Source organism: Oculina patagonica, chromosome 14 (assembly GCF_052425735.1).
Source record: "Oculina patagonica isolate OP01 chromosome 14, crgOcupat, whole genome shotgun sequence".
Lineage (NCBI taxonomy): Eukaryota > Metazoa > Cnidaria > Anthozoa > Scleractinia > Oculinidae > Oculina > Oculina patagonica.
In genome coordinates this window covers 20,467,805-20,480,210 of record NC_135771.1, presented here as the reverse complement: position 1 = coordinate 20,480,210, position 12,406 = coordinate 20,467,805, and the positions used below count along the sequence as shown (strand labels likewise).

Genomic DNA, 12,406 nt, shown 5'->3' with positions numbered 1-12,406 from the left:
TGGAATAAAATTAAAATGAACTCTAAGGCAGCAGTAGATTTGTCGAACATAAAATTGGCGCGAAACGACCCAAGGCGGGCCGCGCTAGTGTCGTCGCCGGAAGCCTTCTGTCAACAGACCTCTCAAATTAGAAACCAATTCTTCGGGATTAGAGTCTTAACAAGAGTTCTTGGTGATAGTACTTATGTATGAATTAAAATTAGTCTGCTTCCGGCGACATGTCCTTGAACTTCACAAAATTAGAACATGAAATTCGGCATTCGGCACGAGAATTGATCTAATCGACTCTGTAATAGTCGGAATGTGATGGGCTTGAAATAAATCAGATATTTCTAAGGCAGCTTAACACTAAATCCCTTAAGGAGCAACATGATAGACGTTTGCTTATTTTATACTCAAAAACACTTGAAACTATATAAACAACGGCAGCATATTACACGACTATTAGCCATGCGTGACCCTAAAACATGCACCACAAGTAAGCCGCAATTAATCCCTCACTAAATTAACAAATAAAAATTTGTTATTAGCTATGAATAATTATTGCCAATATCCACCCTAAAACTGTTAAAGCAAGGTTTATCAAGAATCTAAGGACTTAAAATGGCAGCAATTTGAAACTTTTGTAAAATTTTATTTGAACAGTTTAAAATTGTTGAAAACAAGCGTTTATCGTTTCCTGTTTGTGATGCCAGACTTGCGTGAGTCGCTCACGTATTTATTCACGGTTCATCGCTTTTGAAATTTTTGTGAAAAACAGTTTACTCAATATTGAAACGCCAGCCGCTTGTCTTTTAACTAGCGTTTCCGTCTTTGGCCTCAAGTTTACGTGCGTGACTTCTCACGTACACATCACGATTTAGTATTTTGCCGGCTTTTCAAGTACCACAAACAAACACGCCTTTAATTTCATGATCGCTCATGTATAAAGGATCGTTCGTGTCTAATTCAGGACTACTGAATGCTACCGGATCCATCAGATGTAAATCGCATTTGCTGTCTTTAAGTGTAACTGGGGAGTCCAACCTACATAGGACACAGGTAAGACGGGAACTCCTATTTTTACAAAATTTAAAAACGTACGTTATACTAAAGATAGTTAACGTCTCAAAAGGAACGCGCGACTCTAGGAGTTATACAGTGGAACGTAACCCCGATACTGACGGAGCCCCTCAGAACGAAGTCCCGGACTTCAGTTCGGCCAAATTAACTTTTCAGTATAGCAAAATGTATGGAGTAAATCACGATATAACGAACCCCCGTTACAACGAGAAAACTTTCCTAGTAACGAGGCACTTGGTACAGTTATATCGGGACTCTACTACGTAAAAAGCAGACGGGTGCTTGTTTTTCCGATATTGGCGCTAAAGTTGCGTGAGTAATTTACTCACGCACGACATGGTTCAACGCTTGCATGCTAGCTTTGTGAATTACCACGAATAAACAAACCTTAACCTCCTGCGCTGACGAGGGTAGGAGGCTTAAAAAGACTAAAAATAATGTACTGATCTGATCTGATCTTTGTCATCTGTCAAGTGTAAAATTGTATTCCTTTTCTTCCAGCGTACTGACAAGTCTATACCCACATAGGACAGGTAAGAGGGCTCCTAATTTTAATGACTAAAAATCGCACTACTGTTTGTACGTTGTTGTGCGCAGCTTAATATCAGGCGGCAACAAGTTAACGTTTATAAAACGGGCGCATTATTCCAGAGGTCCTAGAGTGATTACGTGAATACAGGCGCTCATGTTTGTTTTGCCAGCGTACACATCACGGCTAAAGCACATCACGTACCGTCATCACGGTTAAAGCCGCCTTTTACTTTAACAAATTACAGTGCGATCTTGATTCTTCAACCGCTTGAAACTCGAAGCACAAGTCGTTTCCCTGGATCTGCTTTAGACTCGATCGCAGACTAAAATAGTTTTATCCTCAATAACTCGAACTGTCGAACCCTCCGCAAACACGGTTTTTAGATAGTTTTTACGTTTGTAAATTTGTACTTTTAACTGAGTATAGAAATAAATAGATAATTAATTCTTATTTGTTAACTTAGTATAACCTGTAAAATTTTAGTCGTTTTAAATATTTAACATTTTTAAACAAGTAGTTTTAACTTGTTTGATATTGCTTTAATTTCAAGTTTCCCTGATATTTGTTTTTACAAAGCGAATCACCTTTGACGCTTTAATAAAAGTTTTTCCTTCATTTATTTTTAACCCATTCTCGGCTTCCATGGGAAAAGTTGACCTCCGACAACTCGAACCTTTAAAAATGTTAATTTTAAGTACCGATTTTAGTTACATTCGCGCCTTGAATTAACGCTTCTCGCTAAGTTGCATTACACAGCAGGCGTTGTCAAACCGATGTTTAGACATTCAGCTTTTCACAGATTATATGCATATCGATGAACTGCACAGCACTAAAAGCATCCAACATGACATTGTATCTGATATCGCAGAAAAAATTCTCTGAATTCTTATTTCTTCAAATCGTAATTGCAAAAGTCTAAAATGTGCCACGCAACAAATTGCGGATCTTCGATTAAAGCGAATTTTAAACGAAATAACGGCGGAGTAAATATGTCGATCAAAATGAGTGGCTTGATGTTCAGTATTTGTCGACAATAAACCTACTATACAAGTTACCGAATTGGGGTACAGACACTCTTAGTTCAAGACCCTTTCTGAACACTAGCTAGTGTTGTTTCGGGGTAGACCCGAGTCCAACTCCTCGGCCACACTTGAAATAGCGAACTGGCCATGGTTCGCCTTCTAACTAGCTAGTTGGGATTTTTATCCTTGTTACGTTTAATTTGTAATATTTGTTTCTAATGTTTGAATGTTCAGCCCCACTAGCACTTGTGCTAAATTAAATACCGAGGGTAAACAAATGTTATTTATTTATTTGTTTTTGTAGTTAAGTTTACACTGACTCTCTGAGTGAGAAAATGAGTAAGTTAAAGCATGACGAATATTTAACGAAAAGTCTTTAAATGCTATGTATTTACATGCGTGACTTGTGCGTATGTTAATATTACTATTATTTGTTGCATAAACTGCACTTTCATAGGGACTTTCACTCTGAGAAAAATCGGAAACTGACTGCCACACGCAAAAAAAAAAACAACTATAACTTTCGTGACTTCAAGATTGCTAACGTCTTTGCCCTTGTTTAAAGGCCCCCACAAACGAGGCAGGATTGTCGTGGTAACATTGTATCGTCAATCCCAAAATTGTTTCCTGGGCGAAAACACTGCCGTGGAAACATGTTTCTCAAAATTGTTTTCTTAGCGCGCCTACGTGGAAAAATTCAGAACCTGTTTTTTGCTTCTTGTAAACAAAGTTTGCTCACGCAACTCGTTGGAAACAAAGGTAAATTCCTTCCGCGATAAATACTGGGTGTGTGCGCAACGGAGAACAATTAGAAAAACAATCAGTTTCCGCAGCAATGTTGCACCTCGTTTGCGGGGGCTTAATACCAAATTTGCGTGAGTTTTAATACTCGCCTACGTATCACGGTTTACCGCTGGCTAGTGTTAGACATTATCACGAATAAATACGCTCTTGATTTCATGTATAAAGAAAACAGTTATTGATACGTTCTCTGCCATCTGCTTGATGAAAATCGTAGTTCCTCTTTTTCAAACGTAACTGATAAGTCTACACTAACATAACATAAAGGTATATAAAGGTCCCGTACGCGCGCCATTTAGACGCGCGCATTAAAAATCTGAAACTTTATCACGTGAAAACAGGCGCTCGTGTTTGTTTTGATCGCGTGTCCATTTTAAGCGCCATACGTGCCTGGCGGTGTATTGTTTCAAATAACCAAGGAAATACCAGACGTCATCACGCAGCCTACAAAATTTGCTTGAGATATTCACGTACGAGTCACGCTTCAAAGCCTGCGAAAACTGTGCTAGACGCCTCTCATCGCTCCCTGCAGCTTAGAGCGAACGCGGCCTTGGCGCAGGATACACGGTTCGCCGCTTGCCGGCTTTATAAATAGCCTGCGTCCTTGATTTTATGTAAAGGAAGCGTCTATTGATCTGAACGCTGCTAACTCTTAGGAGTCTATCTCTGGATAAGACAAAGGTAAGGCCTTCTAATTGTTTTTTCTACTGAAATGAAATTACGCGATTGCAGGAACGCAGTTGAGACCTAAACTAAAAGTTAACGTTTATACGGCGCGCAGTTTAGAACGTCATAATATTTCGGAAGCCTATTTTATTGGCACCACTTGGAAGTGCGACGATCATCGATTCAATTTTTTGCTTGAACTTGTAGATCTTTATCTTGCTATTTACTATCAATTTGAACATTGCTTAGAGTGTATAGGCGTTATGAGCCACTTGGCTTGAAGAGGAAAGATCGGTCAGTCAAGGTGAGGACGAACATTGCTTAACATTGACTGCTATTGGAGAGGAAACTAAAACGAGAATTCATTGCTAGAACGAGAAATTGCTCTTAAAGGGACCGTGTCACGGATTTTAGCCAAACTTAGGCATAGGAAATGACCATCAAATTTGTTTAAATGTATAAAATAACCTCTTAAAACAGTGAAGGAATATGTAAATAACACACCAAATGCAAAAAAAGGTACGGATGGCCAAAAGTGTCGAAGATTAAAACGGATTGCGATGTGGGCTTTTAAAATATGGTCCGGCGGAACAGTTTTCAAAGTTAATCATGTCTGCTTGTAACTTTAATTTATGACGCCCGGGAGACACATTTAGCTGCAAGGAAGCTATGGTTTTGTCATTTAGTATCAAAGAATTAATTTCTTTGCAAACATTTAGTTTCATAGCGAATATTTGGCAAAATTTAATAACATAAGATTAACTTAGCCGTGACATAGTCCCTTTAAAAACGCATTTAGGAATAAATTAAGTCCTCAAAGCTACAAAGGTGCAATGCTCGACAGTCAACCAACTAGATATTACACGTGATCAAATGTTACTTTAATCCAACAAATAAGCTATTTATAATGTGTTTTTAATCTGCTCTATATTGTCAACAGCTACTTGAGAAAGATACTGACAAGAATGTGAGAAATTTTGACGAAGTTAAAATTCAATGCGCTTAAATTTGCCGACATCTGACCTCGCTGCACCGCAACAATGACTCGTTTTTGATTTGAGCACCCGGGTTGCCTATTTTAATTTATTTTTAGAGCTTAAACGAGGGCTCTTACTTTAAGCACAGGGTACTTATTTCTTTTCAAATTAACATCTGGATGCGTTGACTGAAAGAAAGTTAAACAATTGTGCTCACACATGGAAGTAACAGCCCCAAAAAGCTAAGAAGAACACGCCAGCCAGTTCTTTTGAAAATGAAAAAAATGTAAAATGAGTACCCGGGGGGACACTTCCACATATGAGCTTTATAGATATGCGTATGGTTTTCAAGCAGTTTAGTCTTGGATCGGGTATAAAAATCAAGGACTTTTGGTCTAGAATAGGGTATAAATTTGCCGGAAAACTAAGGTAGGGATTTTTGGTGTCTAGTCTAGTATAGGGTTGTACAATCAGTTAAGCATGGTCTGGTATAGGTTATAAATGGTTTCAAAGTCCTAGCGGCACACCCCCACCCAAAAATACACAGAGTGCCCCCCCCCGGATAAGCAATTAACAAGAACAATGTTTCACGCCTGAACTCAATGCACACTTACAGCGCTGTAATTGAAGTAGAATAGGGGCGCTCAGTTAATCAATAAAAACAGAGGTGAAAAGTCTAAAGAGGGTCACTTGTTGGAAGGAGTGCGAGAAGAACAATTATAACGGTTGTTTAATCGTTCAGATTGCTTTTTCGAATGATAAAAAGCCTATAAACTAGTGACCTTCAGAGCTTTAGGATAAGTATATGCAAATTTTGCATGTTTATTTTCTGAGATGTTTCGCTCCACTTGCGCTCAGATCAGTATTACAAAGCAAGTGAACAAATTGCTGGCAGAGAAAAACATGGATGGGGGCATTAATCTATCAATCATGATTAATCGATCAATCAATCAATCGTCTATTTATCCATGTAGCGCCTGGGAGACAGGGCGAAGTAAAATGAATCATACGCGTAAAAAGCAATAATGCAAAAGCAATTTAAGTTCAATTAATTTCTTTCTGATAAAAATAATGTAAGAGAGCTAAGTACGAATATGATAATAGATGAAGAAATGTTAAAAATGTAAAAAAGCCGCCAGATAACATTGTTCATTAACAAATTTGAATTTGAACAATGTTTTGCATTTCTTGCAGTTTATAGGCAAGCTGTTTCAGCTGCTGTTTCAAAGTTTGTAGATTCGATAGCAAAAGAAATCTCGAGTTAGACTTCCATTAAAGATTGAAATCAGTTTGACGTGAAATGATGCCATTTTCCTTTAAATTAAAAATCAATATAGCTGTAAAAGCTCCACCGACTGCCAACATCATTCTTCTGTTTTGGTGGAGTTGATGTTCATAATATTCACATGATTAAGGAATTGATCAGTATATTTGCCGACTTAGCGTGTCCAATCGGTGTTCTTAACTGGATCATCATAATCTGATCTATAGACATAAAGCTTCTAATCCTCTTCAGCGCAGAGGCGTTTGTGTTGTGTTTAAATGTCAGCATGTTGTCTACATTGTTACTCCAAAAATTTTCGTCGGACTTATTTGATGAATACAATGCAGAGGCCATTCTTAGGGACCTGGGTCTTACTATGTCAAAATTAAGATTGCATTGCTAAAATCTGAACAGCGATGGCGATTTGACCGAGGGCAAACGATAGTAACATGCCAAAAAACAAACAAATAAGGAAAGACAAAGATAAGGTAAGTTTTAATTTTCACATTTCAAAGTTCGATTCATTACCGGTATCCCGAAACCTGCGCAAAACTTAGCAACGTGCATCGTTGCTAAGTCTCGCGCATGGTTTGATGAATACAACTACCGTGATTCCCTGCAGGCGCGCGCTATAGAGGGGATCGGGCATTTGCTATGTTTTTAGAGCTTTTCTAAAAATGTTCTACGAGTTTGAAAATAGCGATATGCAGACTTGTCGGCGCCATTTGTCAAAGCACTTTGGTTCGGATGCGGAACATTTAATTTAAAAAGTAATAACCTGAAAATACTCGTTTTCCCGAGGAAATGGGAATATGTTTACACTCAACAACTATTCTATCTATCATTGCTCATACTAACACTTAACATAAACGAAATTCCTCGAATAAAAGAATAAAAAAGCAGTCTAGACGGTGAAGACGGCAATTATATTTAACGGGAGATAAATAAAAAGGCTTTTTTCTGCAATCCAACACTTGCAGGTGGAGTTTTGTAAGGCCGGTGATGGGACAGATAGTAGCGTCGAAATAATGGTTATCAAAGGCAGAGAATCCCAGAGAGATAAGGGAATAACGGATGAGAGACTGGAGAACAGTGCAACAGATTACGAGCCCTAACTCCATGAAACTCTAGCCAAAATCTTTAAGGGTCTTCTAACTTAAAAACTAAATTTATATATTTGGAGAGGAAGCCACATCAGCTCTAGCTGAGGGTTATGACGTTCCTCTGAGTTTCAAATTAAAATGGACTTTGAAAATATGTGGGTTTTTAGAAGAGAGAAAAGTTAACAACAAACTCAACCCACATATCACACCTGGTCAGAATCGAACCCGGGGCACATTGGTGGGAGACGAGCGCTCTCATCACTTCACCATCCCAACTTCCCATTGGGTCTCTCCAAGACAGTGACGTATACCTAGGTGAAGTCTTAACCCTCTGACGTGTTAGGGTGGGGGAGTGGAAGCCCCCCCCCCCCCCCCCCGCGTCAATTTCCGTTATTTTGTGACTTTCTAAGAAAATGGTGCAATCCAAGATGGCGGATCCAAAATGGCGGCTCTAATGACGTCATATGACGGCACAACCCAAAAATTGCGCAATCTTGTAGCTATGGGCTTTCTACTCAGTGCAAAACGGTTTCGCTGGGCGTTAATAAAACGAAAACCCTGGGAAAGGTTTCCATCCAGCCCCTCTCCCCCTCCCCCCTTGTACCACGGTGGGTGTATGAATTTGCTTGCACGTCCGAGTGTTTTAAAATTCTATTACCTGATTTCACTGCAGTTCAGAAGCAGCTGACTTAACAATCCTTCACGCTGCAATGGACACCAACATGAACGACTCATTACAAGTTCCTCACGATGGCCCCACTGCCGAGCGGATACCTTTGGTACCTTTAAGTCAAAGTCCTCAACTGGATCGGCGCCAGCGAGCTAAGGGAATGAGTAAGCTGTCTCTCCAATCAATGGCAAGCGATGTCTTTGACATGATAGATGCTGGAGACGATGAAGACGAACCGGTAGGCGTGGCAATATTGTTTGATTAGAAATAAAAACCCACACCTTTCATCTGACCTGGAATTAAGGTGGCTCCGAAGTTATTTCGGAACCACTCGTCCACGAAAAACTTTGAAACCATAAAACTTTCAGAAAACTTTCACCTATTATTCAGTAAAATGACAGAATTCAATTCAACTGTAGTAATATATTTTTTAATGTTACTGGGAATTAAGTGAACCCCACGATTTTGCTAAAACATGGCTTTGGTTTGCATTACGTCAGTATAAACTGATTTCAGAAATTAAGTCAAAAATATATGCGGTGACTTTGTTAAAAAAGTGGTGTCCAGTTAAATCCAAGTATGATTTTAATTATAGCTAAATGATAGGTTTAGGTTCTTCCAAAGTTTTATGACCATCGCACTGAAGCCGAAAAAGTTATGAGCAAGCGTTTCTCGTTGCACCCTGCGGAGCAACCTTAAAGTGCATCGAAACCAAATACTACAGCAAAAATGAAACATCAACAACCTCAGCATGCGTCCTGGTTTTGGCCCATCAGAATCGCTGCCACACATGAGATATCGAGTTAACAATCGAAGAGAAATTTTCGATGTATCTCTGCATACCCATGTATTATCCTCTATAATGGAGCCGGCTTTTGAAAAAGACAAAAACCAAACGACATATTTACATCAATAGAAGCCTTAAAATAGTGTTCTGGTTTTGTTAAAATTACTATACTAGTACATGGAAGCTAGCAAAGGTCGTTATCATGAGTTACTGAGCATGGACGAGGTTTACCTCAAATTAAAATCGTTTAGCAGACTTTCTCTTGAGTTAATATCCTTATCTATATAATCGATCTAGTTTCCTTTTTTGTATGAGGGATGGTATAGTACTCATTACTACACGACTAAGGTGGTATGAGCGCCAATAACTAAAAACAGCTAATCAGATTACTTTATTTTCGTTCCCGCGAGGGCCGATATTTTCCAAGTGTCGGACCAGGTTTTGTCACGGATGATCCCGCGCTAATTCCCGCGCGATTTTTTGCAAGATATTTTTCGGAGTTTCAATTGCTTCGAAAATGAAATGACCTTAAACACAGAAATAATTATAACTCCTTTAGCGCGCGTTAAAGTTTTGCCGCACATTGTTTTCCACGACATCTACCGGGTAGCAATTCTCACTATACAAAGTTTCCAGTCGTGTAAGAAATCTTTTATAATAAAATAAATCTTTTATTAACCATGTTTATTTTGCTGCCTTGGTTACAGGAGGACAAAAAGAAGGTGAATCCATTTAAACTACACCAGGTCTCTTTGTCTGGAGACGAAGCTGAAGTCAAGAACATATTGGAGACTGAGCCTGGTAAGAGTTATACGAACTTAATTAATTTGTGTAACTGAACCATTTTAACTGTAGGGCTGGCACGCGGAAAAAAGGCAGGTTCACCCTTAATATGCTGAAATTACTCAAAAAACGTTTTTTTAACCGTTAAATTGATTTTTTGGGCGCTTCGGTGCTAAATTTCTCTTAACTTTGCTAGAAATGCACTGTTTCACACTGCAGTAAGATTTACATGAAGATTTCATGTAAAAAAGTACAATATTTTACTCTGCTTTCCTATTCTCTCTATCTTCTTTATTCTTCTATCTTCTTAAACGAAAAATACTTTATTATTATCTTCTAATCTGTTTATCCTTTTTTCTGGCCTGGAAAGTTTTGATCTTTATCAATGGAAAAGCCTTGAAAGGAGACCATGATCAAGTACGGGCATATTGGCCTATTTTACCACTAATTTTGCACCAAAAACTGATCACGTATTTTTTTTCGATTAATTATAACTCTGTCAGAATACAGTCGATATTCAAAATGGACAGTTGTGTGTGAAAAGATCTATCTAACCTGTATTTGAGTGGTTTAATGGCCATTTCTCCAAGTCCCGGAACAATCAGGGCTTAGCATAATAACCGCCGACCGGTTAGCTCAGTTGGTAGAGCGCCGGACTGCCGTGCGGGAGGTCTCGGGTTCGAGTCCCAGACCGGACCAACACTCAGGGACTTAAAATAACTGAGGAGAATATGCTGCCTTTGCAATGACATCTGCAAATGGTTAGATATTGTAGTCTTCTCAGATAAAGTCGATAAACCGTAGGCCCCGTCTCCTGCATCTTCAGTGTTATAATCAACAGGGGACGTTAAAGAACCCACACACTTATCGAAAAGAGTAGGGCACGGAGTTCCCGGTGTTGTGGTCTATCTTTGCGCATTGTGTTGTATACTGTGAAATGCTCGGTTTCATTAGCATATACTTGCTAGAGCCCTAACACGGCTCATAATACCGAGGGTAAATAAAGTTTCAGTTCATAATAAGGGTTAATTGCTAGCCTTGCAAATACTTTTACATAGTGATGTCTGACGTTGATTTCTAAGCCAAGTACATAATACTCTTCAAGTTCTCTAGTTTTGCGTTGTGTGGTTCTGTGCATTCAAAAGTTTTGTATTTGAACTCCCGTGGTGTATTAAAATAACCTTAGTAACCTTAGCAAGTATATTTTTAAAATTGGTCCACTAGTTTTGTTGTCGTTATTTTTCGTTGGTTTGTATAATAAATTTGCTGGCACGTCCAATTCTCACCGTTTGCTTTGAACGAGTCGTATTGATAATAAATAATCCTATAATATTTATCACCGAGCTTAAAATTTACCATCTTTATTATTTACTACAAACTTGATGATTTCGACATTGCTGATCCTAGCAGTATGCAGGACGCGTGTCATATATCAACCTAGTAAATGGCCCAGCTCACAACGAGTCTCTCGTAGCTCAGTTGGTTAGAGCGCCCAACCGGTATCTGGGAGGCCATGGGTTCGATTCCCGTCGGGGACTCAGATTTTTTCTTTGTCCCACGCTCGTGTCATGTTGAACAATTTCTTCATTAATCCTTACATTGTTTTCTGCTCAGATCTGAATCTTCTGGATAAGTCAGGAAGAACTCCAATCCACAATGCCATATTAGGGCGTCACGTGAAAATCATGGAGATGCTCTTGGAGGCTGGGGCTGACACAGCCATTCTAGATGAGAGCCAAAGTGCACCGCTTCATACCGCGGTTCGGACTAGGGACGAGAACATTGTTAAGGTGGGATTATTGACCAATTAATTGCAACAGACGAATCTCACTTTGGTATCGCTCTATTACTTGAGTGTCGAAAGTAATTCGCGTTTGCTTTGGTTTTGCATTACTATACTTAGTCACTGGTTTGAAAAACTCGCGCCACTTTCTCCTCAGCCAATCAGAAGTAAAACTAAAACCATTGGTGACTCGCTCACACACGTTTTCCCGCGCTTCATTGTAATGGCTTCTAATTCTGATTGGCTCAATGGATTGTCTGTGTCCTCTATGGTTGACCAGAGTGATTACTTTGGTTTTGGTTTTACTGTTATCGCACCCATCTGAATATCGTTCTAATACCTTGTTATGAGAAAGTTACGCGCACAACGACGACTGCTCAAGAACCTCCCGAAAGAAAAGATTTTAGGCAGTACAATGGCTCTTCATATGCGTTACTTATCATGATAAATCCTGCAAAATACCAACGTCAAATGAGCGTTATATGGACAGCGTTATACGGAGAACTTGAACTCTTATTTATGAGCCATCTTTGTTTCTATTTGGCATTTATAAATACCAAATTAAAAGAAATTAAGATTTTTGGACGTTGTCTTTGCATGCTTAACTGAGAATAGTTCTGACATCGCAAGAAAATTAAAACTTCGGTCTTGAGAGTCGCAAATTCTTAAATCCTCTTCATTGCACTTTTAACGAGGTTTGACATGCATTGCAGTTTAATTTTCACTGTAAGAAAAAACCTAATCGAATTAATTCTGTTACGGATTTCGAGGAATAGAACTGTCCCACAAAGTAATAAGTATATGACTTTTAATCTTCAGGCTTTTCTTCAAAAAGCTAAAGGCGACGTAGACATCAGAGGACATAGTTCGCGGACCGCCCTTCACATCGCTGCCGATATTGACAAAGTACCTATCTGCAAATTATTGGTTAGTAACATATATCAAACGCATGGTGA

At 39.0% G+C, this 12,406-nt stretch overlaps 1 protein-coding gene and 1 non-coding gene across 2 annotated transcripts in view; both read left to right on the top strand.

The window, feature by feature from the left end:
* The first annotated feature begins 3,981 nt into the window (after positions 1-3,981).
* Positions 3,982-12,406, top strand: part of LOC144638803 (transient receptor potential cation channel subfamily A member 1-like) — a 34,080-nt gene continuing 25,655 nt past the window's right edge. The window contains exons 1-5 of the mRNA XM_078498064.1: positions 3,982-4,098; positions 8,101-8,335; positions 9,592-9,685; positions 11,282-11,457; positions 12,270-12,377. Of these exons, the coding sequence (XP_078354190.1) occupies positions 8,138-8,335; positions 9,592-9,685; positions 11,282-11,457; positions 12,270-12,377 (576 nt within the window). The 5' untranslated portion in view covers positions 3,982-4,098; positions 8,101-8,137. The remainder of the gene's footprint in view (positions 4,099-8,100; positions 8,336-9,591; positions 9,686-11,281; positions 11,458-12,269; positions 12,378-12,406) is intronic.
* On the top strand, positions 10,293-10,366 carry Trnag-gcc (transfer RNA glycine (anticodon GCC)). Its single transcript has one exon. It is a non-coding gene; the product is annotated as a tRNA-Gly (tRNA).